This window comes from Pimephales promelas, chromosome 6 (assembly GCF_988280905.1).
Source record: "Pimephales promelas chromosome 6, fPimPro1.hap1.1, whole genome shotgun sequence".
In the NCBI taxonomy this organism is placed as follows: Eukaryota; Metazoa; Chordata; class Actinopteri; order Cypriniformes; family Leuciscidae; genus Pimephales; species Pimephales promelas.
The window spans coordinates 29,052,396-29,070,442 of record NC_142774.1 but is presented as its reverse complement, the minus strand read 5'-3'; the positions used below and the strand labels follow the sequence as shown (position 1 = coordinate 29,070,442).

General features: G+C 36.2%; 1 protein-coding gene across 2 annotated transcripts in view; it reads right to left on the bottom strand.

Annotated features, from left to right (window-relative positions):
- The window catches only part of gria2a (glutamate receptor, ionotropic, AMPA 2a), a 38,813-nt gene that overhangs the window by 11,583 nt on the left and 9,183 nt on the right, over nucleotides 1-18,047 (bottom strand). For both annotated transcript variants that reach the window (XM_039692774.2, XM_039692765.2), the window contains exons 3-12: nucleotides 9,358-9,597; nucleotides 7,190-7,386; nucleotides 6,983-7,036; nucleotides 6,220-6,378; nucleotides 5,132-5,299; nucleotides 4,941-5,045; nucleotides 3,090-3,197; nucleotides 2,790-2,996; nucleotides 1,141-1,508; nucleotides 386-584 (exon numbers count right to left, since the gene is read on the bottom strand). In XM_039692774.2, coding sequence (XP_039548708.1) covers nucleotides 386-584; nucleotides 1,141-1,508; nucleotides 2,790-2,996; nucleotides 3,090-3,197; nucleotides 4,941-5,045; nucleotides 5,132-5,299; nucleotides 6,220-6,378; nucleotides 6,983-7,036; nucleotides 7,190-7,386; nucleotides 9,358-9,597 — 1,805 coding nt within the window. The remainder of the gene's footprint in view (nucleotides 1-385; nucleotides 585-1,140; nucleotides 1,509-2,789; nucleotides 2,997-3,089; nucleotides 3,198-4,940; nucleotides 5,046-5,131; nucleotides 5,300-6,219; nucleotides 6,379-6,982; nucleotides 7,037-7,189; nucleotides 7,387-9,357; nucleotides 9,598-18,047) is intronic.

Here is an 18,047-nt window from a genome sequence, read left to right as displayed (position 1 = left end):
TTCCAAAATATTTGAGATAATTGAAAACCAGTTGTCTGTCAAACCAAAGTCATGTTGTGCAGAATATAGAAACATTCAGAACCCCTGAAGACCCTCTTGACCCTTGTGTGTCTGTGCCAAGGTATATAAGTCTCAAAACGTCAGATAATTTGATCTTTTCATGACATAAAAAGGTTAGTTCAAACCCACAAAAATGCTTTAAAAGCATTTAAAAATGTTCTTGAAAATGATTATTTGTACACTTATTGATTATTTGTGTATTTAAAGTCTAAGGGAAATGTGTTAGTATTTTTTTTACTTGATGGTTACACCCCATGACATTAGCCATGGCAAATTAGGCTGTTTGCAGCCCTAAATTAAGTAAAGTCAACCTTGGTCCACTCACCCTAAAGAATTCTTTGGTAGAGCCTGCATCCAATGTCCCATAGGCAATCTCGGTCTGTTTGGCCAGGTCTTCGGCACTCTCGATAGGTGACACCATCCTCTCCACAGTAAGAAAGGCAGCCAGGTTAGCCGTGTAGGAGGAGATGATGATGAGGGTGAAAAACCACCACACACCACCAACTATACGGCCAGACAAGGACCTACACACAGCAAACACAGTCAGCCACACACAAACACTCACATGCTCTACCAACAGAACCAGCATGGTGTTACTGTAATATTTCAAAAGAAAGAAAGTAGAGAGTAGGAAGATAAGAAAGAAAGAAAGAAAGAAACCCCTTTACTTTGAAGAAAATGGGGAATATGCAGCCGAAACACGGTACCACTCCAAGAGGGCAGGAAACGGCGACCTTGTGCACTTTACTGTTCCCAGCCGGATGAGTATATGTTCACAGAAGAAATGTTTAACCAAATTTTAAACGACAACTTCGATCAAACATTTCTAATCCTGTGTTAGCTCTTTCTTCTCACCCATGTAACACTGAAGTTACTATAACTTACATATAATAATAATAAGATATTTTACAAGTTAAATAACATCGGATAGTTTCCAATGGAAATGGATACAAAGCAAGAACTGCAGGAGTGTGAACATACACAAACCACGGCAATGGTGGGAAAACTGTTGGTGCACAAAGACGAAAGCACACCCCTTGCGCTAGCCGGCTAGCATTAGCGCTCACTGCACGCACCAACCTTGGCGAAATATCGCATCCCTGCTGCATAAAAGCGCCCAGAGAAAACCATAGACTATTAAAGATGCCAAATTCGTTGGTAGATTCGCTAGGGCCCAGCTGCCCATCCTCAAACTCTTCTGTGTGCCACTCGTAAGGGCTGAAGCGGCTAACAAGGAAGAGTACAACACTGACTCCAATGTAGGCGAATACAATGCACATCCAGATCTCGTAGGCCAACGGGTCCAGGAAAGAGAAGACTCCAGGCTTGGATTTCTGTGGTTTCTTGATCATAATGGATATGCCAAGACTCATGAAAGGTTTCGAGAAGTCGATCACCTCCTCTCTGACCAAAGTGATGGTGAGAGGAGCTACAGCTATGTCTGCTTTCTGTCAACAGTAAAGAGAAGAGGAATTGGGTAAATGAGAGACACACATATGAGAGATGTACACTAAAGGTCAAAATTTTTGAATAATTAATTCCCCTGTGGTGAAAATCAAGGTTTTAGTGTTGTTTATACATCTATGTGGTGTTTTTAATATGCTTTAAGACAAACCAAACTCTTTATGTGAACCAAAGTCAGTCTAAAAAGCGCAGTTTGAAGTCACTGGTGTTTCTGACGTCACAAACTACCAATTGCCAATCACTTCAATGAGTGGACCTCTGAGCTGGTGTGAGTGAGTGGAGGCGGGGCTAATTTGTATATTCATAGAACCATGTATACTAAATAATGCAAGGGTGTAGAGTTACATTCAAACTACTTTAAGGGATGAAAGAAAATTTAAGGAAAAAAAGTATAATTTTGGTGATCAAAGATGAGTTTTAAGGGATAAAATGTTTGACTATAGGGGGATTTTAAGATTTTATTTTGAAAGAAGACTCACCATTTGATAAAAAATACAGTAAAAGCAGTAATATCGTGAAATAATATTATATAACTGTTTTTGAAAATGTTTTGAAATTTAATTTATTCCTGTGATGGCAAAGCTGATTTTCAAGGTATCACAGTGACCTTGAGACATCAGAAGAATTTGTGTTTCAGTTATTAATAATGGTTGTTATTATGATCAATGTTAAAAAAAAGTTTATGATGCTTAAAACTGTGATAATTTTTTTGATGAATACAAAGTTTAACGAATATTATTTATTTGAAACAGAAATTCTTGGTAACATTATAAATGTCTTTATTAAAGTATTTTTTTTTTTTAAATATTACTTTCCCCAAACTTTTGAATGGCAGTATAAAACGGTTTACACATAAAATAGGCAGCACAACTGTTTTCGACGGTGATAATGATAAAAAGCAGCAAATTGAGCAGCAAATCAGCAAATTAAAATGATTTCTGAAGGTATGACGCATGTTTTAATGTGTCATGTAACACTGAATACTGGAGTAATGATGCTGAAAATTCAGCTTTGCATCACAGGTATAAATCACATTTTAAAATATGGAAAAATAGACAAATGTAATTCTAATAATATTTTAAAATATTACTGTTTTACTGTATTTTTGATTAAATAAATGCGCCCTTGGTAAGCAAATTCAGAAGAGACTTTTTTCCAAAAAAACAAAACAATATTTTGACCTTTAGTGTATGATGAAAATAACATTTTCCTGGAGCTGTTGTCTCAATAGTGCACTCGTGTGAGTGAGTGTAAGCTTTACTCACCCCATACACCAGTTCCCCAACCATGCCATTCCAGATCTTGGTCTCAGCATCTCGTGCGCCATACTTTCCATCTGCTACAATCCTTAGCTGATACTTAAACCCACAATGCTTAGCAATCTCAGCAGCCAGGTCCACACAGTATCCTTCATAGCGTTCATTATCAGTGAATAACTCTGCATTCTTTTTCAGCATTACATATGGTGCCTCCTACAACATGCAGAGAAATAAATTGACACATTTACAAAATTTAAGTGATTTCAATATTTCTCTTGATATAGAATATCATGGATTATCTCTTACCAGGATTGTTGTCACAACCACAGTTTTATTCTCCATTCCCATGGTGTCGTTAGGGAAAAGGTCAGATTTCGTCACTGCCATTTTGTCCATCTCATTCCAGTAACCAATCTGAGAAAAAGTACACACTCATGAAACAGAAAGTGCGCTTTTGTTGAAAATACAAAACGAAAATAATCAAATGTTTACCAGGTGCTAAGAGTTAAGGTTAGGAATCAAGAACCTTATTCAGAACTATTCTTTTGTTTTTGTTTTGGATATAGGGTACTGTTAGTGGCACTTTAATGGCTGTATTTTTTATGCAAATGTGGACAGAACACTGTACTAAAATATTCTGACAGTGTTTCCTACATCGCTATTCAGTGGTGGTGCTGTGGCTCTGAATCAACAATCAGAGAAAAAAAGAAAGAAATTATGTTTGAACTGGGCTGTTTGCTTGAAGTCTGACTTGAATGTGATGAAATAGACAGACTGTTTGCAGTTAAATAAGACAAAGACCATACATTGTCAACACACCTTTATATTGTCTGCCCCCATCCTCACAATCAGTGTGATCTGGTTTAATAATTACTTTTATTAACCAGTTCTTATAATGTATCACAAAGGCTAAAGAATAATTTTCTAAATCTCTCCCATCTTTCCTAAATTTTCACATACCCCTCACCCTGAATGTTTTATTTTTTTAGGCCAATGTTTTCTTCTGCCGTTTAAAGTCTAGTACTTTCAAATTGGTTAATCAGTCTTAACCCGTTCAAGCCTGTTCTTTCTTTCTTAAAGTCAGCAAAACCTTTTTTTTTTTTGTTAAAAGAAGTCTCATGCTCACAAGGCTGCATTCATTTAATTAAAAATACAAAAAAACAGTAATATTGTAAATTATTAAACAATTTTAATTTTAATACATTTTAAATTGTAATTACTTTAATTCCTCTGAGGCAAAGCAGAATTTTCAACATCCATTATTACCAGTCTTTAATGGCTTATGATTATTCATAAATCATTCATGCATTTCTCAAGAAACACTGGTGCTCAAGAAAAAATTCCTATTATTATGAATGTTTAATAGAAAGTTAAAAAGAACAGCATTTATCTGAAATAGAAGTTTTTACTTTTAAAATCTTTACTGTCATTTCTGATCAATTAAATGTGACCTTGCTGAATAATTTTCTTAGGTAAAAAACAAAAACTTTCAAACGGTAGTGTGTAGTTAAAGATAGAGATAAATATGGTAGTTTGAACAAACAAACAAACAAACAAAAAACATTAAAATATGCGGTAACACTTTCCAATAAGGTTCATTAGTTAACATTAGTTAATGTATTAACTAACATGAACTAACAATGAGCAATACATTTGTTATTGTATTTATTAATCTTTGTTAACATTAGTTAATAAAAATCCAGCTGTTCATTGTTTGTTCATGTTAGTTCACAGTGCATTGACAAATGTTAACTAATACAACTTTTGATTTTAATAATGTATAAGTAAATGTTGACATTAACATTAACAAAGATTAATAAAAGCTGTGGAAGTGCAGTTCATCATTAGTTAATGTTAACTAATAATTAATGTTATACTAACCTTATTGTAAAGTGTTACCAAATATGCTATCAAAGAGTGTTTTTTTTTTTATTGTATTATTTATTTATTTCATGTAAGTTTTTTTTTTTTAAATTATATAATTATTAGGACCAGTAATTAGAACTTATTGTAGGGCGGCGGTGCAGGAATCATTATTTGGTATCATTAACCGCTATTGAAATCAGAATCTCTTGTAAGAATTCTTCAAATTCCCATTCCAGCTAGAAATAATCAAGATCATGAAAAAAGCAGAGATTTAGTTCCAGTCTGTGTTACCTTCACAGGGCCACTGTTTTTCAGCTCCATGACATTGACTGTGTAATTCACTCTTCTGCCGTACTGATCGAATTGAATATTCCCTGTTAATCCATCCACACGCACCTGAGCAAACACACCCACAAATGTTAAAAGGCGTTAAGTTCTCATACACAGACAATAGGCATTGGTGACGTTTTGGAAGGGCGGACCTGTTTGAGAGCACGCTCTATCTCCACCCCTTGAGCCCACGGCACCGCAGGATTGGCCAGGCAGTCTCCGTTGTTGCCACGGCGACTGATATCAATCCTTTGTTTATGCAGAAAGCGGAATGCCTCTGTCATTACTTGCACAGCATCATATGTGAGAGCGGAAGTGTACTGCAAGGTAAACAAATATGAAGACCATAAAAATGTATTCCACAAGTCTCTTTTGGTGTTTAAAGGCCCTGATATATTTCAAGTGAAATCATAGAACGAAGTAGTGTGATGTAATTTTTAACAAAATCAAGCCAAAGCGAAGTTTGTTTAGAGTTCGTATGGGAGATCTACTGTAGCTTGCCAAAGATAACTTTACGGTTTGCCTTAGCTGGTAAACATCTTCAAACTACCATAGAGTAGTGCAGGTTTGAAGTGAGAATCCGGTAGTCTAATTCACTGCTGGTTCCTTTGAGATTTTCCAATTTTTCAATCTATGAGTAAAATAAAGCCTGACATTTTGTTCTACAACGTAAACTGCACACCCTCACACCACACAAGCTGCCTTAACTAGTTACTTATTTAAAAAGTATGTTTTCAAAAATGAACATAACTGCTTCAAAATTCACGTTTCTGCTATGGGTGCGTATAATTTATGCTGTAGAACAAAGCGTCAAATTATCGTCAAGTTATGTTTACTATAGTCTTTATTTTACACGTATTTCGAAAAACCCCATAGGAAAAAAATGCAAATGAACCAGCGGCGAATTAGACTTTCGGGTTCTTATGTCATTTAGGCATCACTCTATTGGTCAGAGGTGATTACATAATAGGTGGGTGGGCTCTGAGGCTCCGCCTTCTTTTTTTCAAGTTTAATACTGTAAAGCTGCTTTATTCTAAAGAATCTATTGTAAAAAAACTCTATATAAATAAACATGACATGACTTTACTGGAGTGTCGAGTACTTCGCCGTGAGTATATCTGAGCCATTATGATAAATAATATAACATTCATGACAAATAGAGGTTTGATGTTGACTACGTTCAAAAATTCTTGAGCCGCATTTTTATTGCAGCATAATTTAAATATTTGCACTCCTTTACCCTGATTCTGCTATCTGCTCCAGGGTACTCCTTCTCTTCCAATGCTTCCCAGCGCTGGTCAAATTTAGCAACAAGCGGGTCATCAAAATCCACTATCTGGAATCCAGATACATTCGCTCCTCCATACTGAATCTTGGACAAATCTCCATCCACAAAGCCCTGAAAAACACAGACACACTTTCTAATAACATAATTCAAGTTATACATGCTATTTCTATTGTTAATTTCACAAACAAAAATGCTAACTCACTCATTCCCTCACACAAAAAACAAACACACTCAGATGAATGTCATATGCATTTGGAACAAAAACCCAGCTAACAAAAATATGTTCTAAGAATGTTTTGCTAATGTTTGCAGTGATGGAAATGTCATTTCTAAATGTTCTCTGATAGATCAAAATGTCCCGTTTTTTAATATATATATATATATATATATATATTTAAAAAAAAAAAAACTGTGGTAAAGCAATTATTAAGGCAACATTTCATTTTATCATCCTGCAAACATGTGTTAGACGACAATGTTAGACGACATCCAACTAAACGTTTCGGAATTTGTATAAACAATGTTTTTGTGCTAATGTTTTGAGAACATTATTAAAGACCAGATAACGTTGAACAAATGTAACATAACAAACCAACATAACTGTGAGAGAACCTTTTTCAGAGGTAAATGGTGAGTGAATGAAGACAAGATTTTAATTTTTCAACCATTTCTTTAACTGACAGAAATAAAAATATGTATCTGCTTGACAACTTACGAAATTTGCAATGATGTAATGATATCCTTTCACATGTCGACCGATCGTAATGACCTGAGGGGAAGCAGGCAAAAAAATGTCGTTGAGAAGAGCAATTTAATTAAAAAGTCACATAACGAATGTTAAAGGTGTACGCAATACATCATTCTTTAACTACATGTCTGACCTTACACGTATATTGTAAAGTGTTTTTAGTATGCAGTTCACCTGCTCCATAATGTCCTTGACTTTGTCCTGTTCACAGTCTAGGATGACTCTCCGCTCTTTCTTGTTCTCCAGGTCCTGAAAGAGGGAGCGATATGCCTCGTCTTTCCACTCATCCTTCAGGTTTCCAACGTTTATGGCTGTTACCTGCCATTTCCTCTCTGCTGCTGTGTCCAGCACTGCCTGCAGGGTTGACAGACCTACATAGAGAGATGAACAGCATGCGAGTGCTTCAAATCAAATGTCTTCATAAAATTTGTCATCAATCTGCTCAAGCTTTAATTACCTTTCTAAAGTGTAATTGCGTTAAAACCCCACGTCTATTAGTTTCACTGTGTCTTTTTAAATGGGATTCAATCTCAATTACGGCTACCCTCTGTTTAAACCACTGTTCTACTTTAATCAACCACCAATCCAAATCACACCCAAAGACCTTGATATCAGGTATTTTTATTGCACTAGAGTGTCCCTTGAGACACCTTTTCTCCTTCATTTATCATTTCTCCTCCTCGTTCTCTTTATTACGACATTCTCACTTTTGGTCATTTGCCCTTTCGTACTGCTCTTCTCTTAAGCTTCCCTCCTTTCTGCACATCTCTCCCCCTCTCCCTCTCTCTATCTCTCTCTCTCTCGGTTGACTTCATATCTAGGTCTTGGGGGAGAGATTTATTTCGCTGCCTCAAACCAGAGATGCAGCATATAACGGACACTCCAGTACACAGTGAAAACATTCAGCAAACATAGTCGCAATGACAGAAATTCAGAGTTGAAATTCGGAATTTGTCTCTCAGAGTCTTGGACATATTCTGTGAGCTCTTACCCACATTTTTTGTCAATGACAGAGACACTGACAACAAAATGTGGGTAAGAGCTCACAGAATATGTCCAAGACTGAGTTACGTTATGCAATATGTGTTAGCCTTGTTAAATAGAATGTATGTATTTATCAGAAATTATTTAAAAGAGATCAGTCAGAAGAACCATCATTTCAACCAGACAGACTGTAGTTGACTTTGTTGACTTGTAACTTATCCAGAAACCTTAACATATCTGAACATTTTAAATTTGTGATTTTCAGGCCTGGAAAAGTCATGGTCATTTTTATAGTGAATATAATTTTTCTTTTAAAAAAAAAGCTAGATTTCAGCTGGATTCCTGTAACAACTGGAATAATTATGGAGATTTATTGGTCAAATAATTTCTGAAACATTTTAAAATGCCATACGTAGACATTCGTAAACACCAACAAAAATAACACCTTTACATCAATTGACTTAAGCAGGAAAATGGCTTTCTTCTAGAGCTGCTGTATAGCCAAAACAATCTTTCTTTGCGTTAATTTCCTATTATCACTGTAAAACTGCTTTGAAGTAATCTGTGTTGTAAAAAGCGCTATTTAAATAAAGGTGACTTGACTTGACATTGGATACAATGGCATCAGAGAAGAAAGGATTTGGGAAACTAGTCTTTAGGAAATGTAATAAGCTAATCTTCAGGAAAATTAGCTAAATAAAAAAATGCATTAAAATTAGAGAATTGAGAATGTTACTTAATTGTGAATACTAAATATATTGCAGAGTGGCAAATGCAACAACAACCAAACATTGTGTCTTAATCAGCTGAGAGAGGGACAAGTGACAAGATAAACATGAAAATTGCTTGGATTCTATTTTTGCGTTATCTATTTTTTTTTTTTGTGCAGATTTCCCATAACACTACATTACACGTATTATCCAATATTATCTGATTGGCGATGACTATATCATTATTCTGTATCATTCTGCACAGCAGTTTTACATTAAATTTGGGCAGATAAATTGTCTGTCAAGAGAAACATGTCATGTCACATCTAGTTAGGTATAAAAGACAAAGCCTGCATAAAAAGCAATGAAAATAAATAAAAATAAATGACAGAAAACAGGTATGAATCAGTGAGTGAGTGAGTGAATGAAAAAGAGAGGGAGAGAGAGAGACTGTGATGTGCTTATCTCTAAGCACTCCCAACTCGCATGCTCTCTTTCCAAGAGGCGTTTCACCACAAAGTAATATGACTATTGAATAAATTCTCTAGTGCATGTGTGTTGATGCGTGTGTGCAAGCAGCACTGAAAGACTTTGCCTGAGAAAAAAAGATAAAGAATGCATGCATTTTTCAAAAGAGAGAGCGTTTACCTCTGTCGCTGTCGTACAGATAGGCAAACTTCTCCCACTTGTAATACTCCACTAGGCTGATGAGAGGGCCTTTGATATCAGGCCTCATCTGCAGAACAAACTGGTTGAGTCCGTCAGCTGGAAAACTGGGCGTGATGAAGGACACATGCAGAGTCTCGCAGAACGACGTGATGGTGTTCACCGACTTCTTGTCGTAGAAGCCAAAGATGGCATATACTCCTCTGGAAAACTGTGAGCAAACTGAAAAAAGAAGGAAAAAAAAAAAAAACAGTAACAGCCACAAATATTAACATGTTCACCGTTCAAAATAAACAACGAGACGCGTAGTGGAAAACAATACCACAATGGGCTCTATGCACGGCGGTATTTCCGGTGAAGGATTAAGGATGCTCGATAACTTCCGCCGATCGTAGAGTCCAATGCAATACCGAGAATTTATATTGAATTTTATACTCCATGGTTATACTAATGAAACGTTAGTCACAAAAACAGATAAAACAGACACCCCTCGTTGTGTTTATGCTTCTTTTAAAAATTATATTAAATAAACATAACTATATATAAAATTACATCTAAACGTATGTACGTTTCGTTTCAAAGACGGGAGGACAGTAAATATTGAAGACTCTGCCATAATCCCGTTTTCTCCGGTTTTCCTCCGCTTTAATCTACACAACCGGAAATGGGCGAGCATCCTTACGTCAAATGCGGAATTTATGCGTGCATATAGCCCATTCTCTCAGTTCAGGTCTCTAATTCTTAACATCATAGGAAGGGGACTATAGAGTGCCTGTAGTTCTAATGGTTGATATACTGTACTAGTCTGAGAGTATTGAGCTTGATCTTATCTGATCTGGGAATGTGTGACTGAGCACTGAAGAGAAAGAAATGGATTAGAAATGATGCCCACTCCGGGCCAGCCGGGCTTTTTAAGCACAATAAATCTATGCAAACATGATATACACACTAACTGCCAACAAGCTGAAGTATTTAGTCTTTATGATATTACATTTTGACAGAAGCCACTAAATGATCTACACTGCAACTAATAACACAGAAATCAGTTGGAGAATTAAGTGTGTTTACTTGCACTTTTGAAGGTTCTGAAGGACTAAATAATACATTTTTTAACATGTCATGTAATCTTTTAGGTCCAACTGAAATCGTGCCAGTATCTTTTTAGGACAGTGGTACTAATCGACCTTATTGTAGTATATATTGTGATTCATCCAGCATACATGTTAATCAGAAAAAAACCTCTGTCAACAAATTGAATGCATATTTTGTCATGCATACTTGGACAGGCGTGCTGTATACTTAATGTTGAATAAATACAGTTGATCTGGTAAAACGAAATAAACATGGCACATACAAATTTTTAAAAATTAAACCCTGAACTGACCTAAGTATACATTAATCTAGTTCAGACACAGATATTTCTGGTAAAAACAAACTACTGTATCTTAATCACAAGATCATACACAGCACCACAAATGTATCAGCATTGTGAACAACATAAAGACCTGAAATTTAGACAACATCTATACAAAAAATCAAACAAAAACAATTAAAGGTCCAATTGATCTTGGTAACAAGAATACTCTCTGTAAAAACCTTTTAGAAAATGATGATTCTCTACAGTCAGATTTTATCAGCCAATCGCATTTAACATCAATGGCAAAACCTGTGGTGATTATATCCTCAAAATGATGCATCTTTAATATAGGTACAATAATGTACAATAGTACAATTAGTCATTTAATACTATCTGCGTCATTAGTGAGTGGGACATATCCTGACCACTTTTTGGTGACTTCGAAGTTGAATTTGTACCCACCACATTTTGAAAGCCATTGAAAAAATAGAATGTGGAAGGCTTACAATGTAATAAAAACGCAATTTGTCGTTTTTAATAAATAATTCATATGTAACACAAATTACTTTTGCACTGACCAGACAGCCCTGATGATCTATAAAACTTGTCTTGGCTTATATGTACACCGCACCTGCACACTCTGGACTGTGTGTACACACTCTGTGTGATCGAAGAGAAAGAGAAGACTTTTCATTTACACATTTAGATTAAAATAATATATGCCATATAAATTATTTATTCTAAATAATATATATGCCATATATAAAATACATGCCAGACGCACACACACACACACACTGCATGAAATCATTATCCAGAAGTAAAAAATTATATGAATTTAAGGAATAAATATAATATAATAGATCTGCAGCTTTTGGAATATTTTTCCCATGACATGCTACATTTTTTTATTTTTAATGGCAAGGAGGATTGCTTGGCTGTGAAAATTGTAATTGCTTTAAATTGTGTTATATATTGCAGAAAACACTGAGCTCAAAGATTATTTTTTGTGATGTTGGTATCATTAAATGTGCTAGTATTTAAAAACACAAAAACAACAACAGCAACACACAAATAGCAGTGAACTGGCGCTGAACTCTGATGATGCCCTAGTATTAATGCAAATTATGTTTATACTTTATATATTTTTGCTTCTATATACCTTTTCAGCACAGTACTCTTTATACGAAATTAGTATGCAACATCTGTTTGCCATGATAACTTCACAACTGCTCTGTTGTCCTAGAGTAAAGGAGCTTGAATATTATATTTGGAGTTCCAATAATTTTAGGTTTCATCATGAATATTATAAAGGAGATGTATAAATACCCAGCACCACCATAAAAAAGCACAAATCACTTTATAAGATGAAATTATGCCAATAAAATCAATTTTGAAAATGTATTATTTGTTATAGGAATATTACATTATTCATTAGAAATGATTTTGCACATCATAATTATTACATATATTTTTTAATTCATGTTCTCCCATAATCTTCTTTAATCTAAATAACTTTCCCTCTCTCTTGTGGCGACATCTCTTCTCTTTGTCTCTGGGATAACCTGTCACTCACATGAGAGCACAAAAATCAAATTATCCAATCAATTAAAGTCCCATCCTAATTTTCTTCTTGTTACAACTGCAGTTTCACTCAGATATACACTCACTTAAAGGATTATTTGGAACACCACACTGATACTGTGTTTGACCCCCTTTCGCCTTCAGAACTGCCTTAATTCTACGTGGTATTGATTCAACAAGGTGCTGAAAGCATTCTTTAGAAATGTTGGCCCATATTAATAGGATAGCATCTTGCCGTTGATGGAGATTTGTGGGATGCACATCCAGGGCACGAAGCTCCCGTTCCACCACATCCCAAAGATGCTCTATTGGGTTGAGATCTGTGACTGTGGGGGCCATTTTATTACAGTGAACTCATTGTCATGTTCAAGAAACCAATTAAAAAAAATATTCAAGCTTTGTGACATGGTGCATTATCCTGCTGGAAGTAGCCATCAGAGGATGGGTAAAGGGTGGCCATAAAGGGATGGACATGGTCAGAAACAATGCCCAGGTAGGCCGTGGCATTTAAACGATGCCCAATTGGCACTAAAGCGGCCTAAAGTGTGCCAAGAAAACATCCCCCACTCCATTACACCACCACCACCAGCCTGCACAGTTGTAACAAGGCATGATGGATCCATGTTCTCATTCTGTTTACGCCACATTCTGACTCTACCATCTGAATGTCTCAACAGAAATCGAGACTCATCAGACCAGGTAACATTTTTCTAGTCTTCAACTGTCCAATTTTGGTGATCTCTTGCAAAGTGTAGCCTCTTTTTCCTATTTGTAGTGGAGATGAGTGGTACCCGGTGGGGTCTTCTGCTGTTGTAGCCCATCTGCCTCAAGGTTGTGCGTGTTGTGGCTTCACAAATGCTTTGCTGCATACCTCGGTTGTAACGAGTGGTTATTTCAGGCAAAGTTGCTCTTCTATCACCTTGAATCAGTCGGCCCATTCTCCTGACCTCTTGCATCAACAAGGCATTTTCGCCCACAAGACTGCTGCATAATGGATGTTTTTCCCTTTTCACACCATTCTTTGTAAACCCTAGAAATGGTTGTGCATGAAAATCCCAGTAACTGAGCAGATTGTGAAATACTCAGACTGGCCTGTCTGGCACCAACAACCATGCCACGATCAAAATTGCTTAAATCACCCTTCTTTCCCATTCTTTCCAAGCAACTGCCATGTGATCGGTTGATTCGATAATTGCTTTAATGAGAAATTCAATAGGTGTTCCTAATAATTGTTTAGGTGAGTGTACATCACAAGTCACTTCAAGAGAACACTATCGCGACTTCCGTTTCATGGCAACTTTAAATACTATTTATCTGAATATTATAGGTAGTAATTATGGTTTTGAATTTTAGAGGTCCACTGAAGGGGAAAACATATGATCATCTAAATACACAGACGAGCCAAAACATTATGACCAACTGTCAAATATGCTGCCTGTCCTCAGTGTGCTGCCAAAACAGCACCGATCTGCCGAGGCATGGACTCTACAAGACCCGTATATTATATATATAGGTCACTTATGCCTATATGCCCTATTTTTCATTTGTAATTTCATGTGTATATGTACAGTATGTGTGCTCACTGAACTATGAAACATATTCATAAACTGTGCTCACACCAAGTGATCTGCAGATAATCTGCAAGCAGTCAGAAAGCTAAATACGAGACTTTGATCAGCAGTCACACAGAACAGTAGAGAGAGCCTGCTGCTCCTGCTGCTATGTCTGAGCTGGCAATGCCACACATCAGGGCTTATGGGATATGCCTGTGTGTGAACGGGCCCGCACACATATGTACACTGGGGATTCATTTGTGTGTCAATTACTCTAGCTGTCTAAACGTCTTGTCAGTACTGTAGGGAATTTCAGTATGGCAATTTGCATGCCATATTCATACTGGGAATCTTGAGCAGAATAGAGCATACAGCATATTCTTCAAGTTAAATTAAAGTTAGGATACTAACTGTAGGATACAATCACACCAAAATACACACATAATAATAGACATTAAGACATTGAGGATTGTCAAGATATTTGACTGAACTTGGCATTGATTAGATTTACTTTGCCTTTCTGTTTTGTGTTTTATATGTTTATTTATGTTCAATGTCAATTATAAGTCATTAATCTATTTAGTTAATAACTTGTTAGAGTACTGTCATTTTTGGTACAATTTCTCATGTTGATAAAAATAAAAACGTATATATATTTTCTAAAATGGAAAACCCATTAACAGAGTCAACAAAGTATTATAGAACCAGGTAGATATTTAGAGGGGTAAAAAGCATAATATGAATAAATTATATATAAAGTGACCATTTCACAAGATGTAAACAACACTGGTCCAGAAGCACTTCCTGTTTCAGTTTTTTTAACACTTCATAAAAGCTGGGATAAAATACAACCAACAAAACATTTAAAACTGAATCAAAAAGTTAAACAACATCTTTAAGATGTTTTCTTTACATGTGAAATAAAGAAAACAGTTACAAACTGAAACAGGAAGTGTTTCTGGACCAGTGTTGTTTACATCTTGTGAAATGGTTTATATAGAGAGAATGGTGTGAGGCCAGTGGTGTGATTAATTATGAACAACACCTTTGAGATTCACCGGTCTCATATCTCTTACGGAGGAGCGGAGGCATAAAGGAGGAGCGACGACTGGGAAGATACGAGACCAATGTTCATAATCATGCCACCTGCCTCGCACCGTTCTCTCACGTACCTTGACCTTGTCCTGCTTGCCACTATATATATGTGTATGTATATGTGTGTGTGTGTATATAGAATGTTTAATTATAATAAACTATTAAAAAAAAATTTTTTATAACACCATTAAGGTTTTGTATAGAACATTCGAATCATGGTTCTTTAAAGGGACACGTCACCCATTTGCATTAAGCTTTGTATCTTTAGAAACCCAGTCATATTTTTGAATGGTCATAGTTTATTCCCTTATTTTCCCCTGAGATGGGAGAAATAAGGATTTAAGTGTTTTACTTCCTGCTTATTATGACATAAAAATCGTCATTTTGCGTCATAATAAGCAGAAAGTCACATTTCATTAAAAAGTGTAGAGACTACAAACATTAGCTTATTATTCAAGTGTGTGGGACCCACTCACCGTACAGGCCCATTACAGATCAGTGGGTGGGACTTGCAGATACTGCAATCAATATCAGCCATCTTGTTTGGAAGCTAAGCTAACAAGCGCTGTGGAGATAGGAAGTATGATAATGACGGAAGAAATTAAACATGATATGGAAGAAGAGGATTTTGAAATTCTGCTTTCTTTCATTATCACTCACGCCACCGCCCTCGATCGTCCTGCTCGCCACAGCCAACTAACTAGAAATTTTGTCTGAAATGAATTTCAAACTCTGGTGACAGCTAACGTTAGCCTTGTAGACGGAAGAATGATTTCTCTGATGTGCGCGCAGTTCCGGATTAGTGGGTGTGGCTTGCAGAGCTGTGCAATGTGGTGCATTGTGTGAGTTGTTGTCTTACATACAAATGCACCCCTTGGTTATTTTCTCTCTTTTCTCAGTCAAGAGGGCACCAAATTCAAAAATTATTTTACATTTCGACTACATATATGATCCACTTTCAATAAAGATTAATGTTGAAATGGGTGAAATGCTCCTTTAAGGAACCTTATAAAAAAAAGGGCCTATTTAGCACCAAAAAAGGGTTCTACTATTGTTTCAAGCCCAAATCCATAAACTGGTATGCTTATACCCATTTTCTTAAGAGCATATAGTATTATAGTTCTAATGCAAAAATTTACAGAACAAATATTTTTGCTTAAAGTATTATGGATTTTCAGATAAAAGAGAAGAGTGTAAACTCTACCAACTGATTGGATCTGTCAAATATTAATGGCATAAACATTAAAGTTGATGGATAAGACAGCCTATCCATCAGTGATAATCAGAACACATGGGTGTTTATGCGACCTTGAATGAGGGAGAGTTACAACTACATTTGCATTTGGTCCTGACCTGGGCATTAACAAATCACTCTACCCCTGACATTTTTTATTTGAATATGCAGGTGTTACTGAGAGTTTATGAGTTTCAAAGTCTCTCTTCATAAGTTAAGAGCAAATATTTCATGAACAATCATGCACATTTCAGTGTAGGGATGCTATAAATAAAATTTATATCGTACCACTTTCTGAATACAACAGCATTCTGGAAAATTTCCCAAGCTAGATTCTGTCGGCTTTCATTCACACAAATACCAGACAGAGTGTCCATAAAGGTGTCATCACAAGTGACATCTCAAATGTAGCGTATCTGTTTTGGTGTTGTTTTCAGTGTGTTATGTGATCATTTTAACCACGTTCCTAGTCATCATTGTTATGCATAATTCCTTTTCGTTTTACCTTGATTATCTCTACTTAAACTTGTATTCAAACCCTGAGTTTTGTCTGTTTATTGTTCCGTATCATCAGTGTTTAACTTGGTTGTGTTCTTCTGTTATTTAAAGAGTGTTATAAAAGACCTTTGTCAGATTATCTCTTTCTTCGTGTGCATGATTATAGCCACAGCGATTTGTGACATCAATGTGACATCTTTTTTTGCAATGATCCGGGTTCAAGCATTTTAAAGCCTATAAGCACATTCGTAGAAGACACATTGTAACCATTTAAATCATAGAAGGAATAGACCATTTGCAGCCAATACAGGTAATTTACCATAGGAAAAATCTGTTTTTAAAAGATTTTTAACAGTTATAGCACCACCTATGGACTGATATCTATAAAAAGTTGGAGATGACACTTTATAGGCTTTTGAGTATATTTTGGCACGCACATTTTCTAAATGACCCTATAGCCATCCAAAGGCCAAAGTTCAAAATTGATTTGATTAGTCCCGAAAATTGTGCCACAGTGGTTGATCCAAAAACCTAGGATTCGTTTGCGAAAGTTGGGTTTTGAAATAATCTCCAATACTTAACGATTCGATTGAAAGCAGCAGTCCTATAGCCAAAGTTGCTCAGAATGAGTTCAACAATGTGGTATGAATGTCGTGGACGTGGGTGAAAAATCGCCGGGTATACAATCTTTTACACACAAGAATAGCGCAAAGACCCTAGAATGTTTTGAAGCATCGAAAATACATTTCGGTCCAAAAATAACAAAACGACTTTATTCAGCATTGTATTGTCTTCCGGTTCTGTTGTCAAAACGCGTTCAGTGACGCTGCTGACGTGTTCTGGTGGGTCCGTGTTTTCGGGTTTAAATAAATATCTTCCTCAGTATCGAAAACCCTGAACACGGCTCGACAACAGAACCTTGCCAACCCAACACTACACCACAACTTCTCCATTCAGCTAGGTTAGTCATCCATAACTCCATCAAGGTCAGCCAGGACCTTAGAGTTGTGATTGATGATCAACTGAACTTTCACCACATTAAGCTTGCAAGAACTGCCCGGTTCTGCAGATTTGCTTTATAGAACATTAGGAGGATCAGGCCCTTTCAATCAGAGCATGCTACTCCTTGTCCAAGCATTTGTTCTGTCCAGACTGGACTATTGTAATGCTTTCCAGGCAGGTCTTCCAGGTAGCACTATCAAACCTCTGCAACTGATCCAAAATGCTGCAGCTAGAGGAATCTTTAATGAGCTGAAGAGAGAAGATGTCAATTCTCTCCTCACAAAACTGCACTGGTTGCCAGTTGCCACTCGCATCAAATTCAAGTCACTGACTTTTGCCTACAGAACAA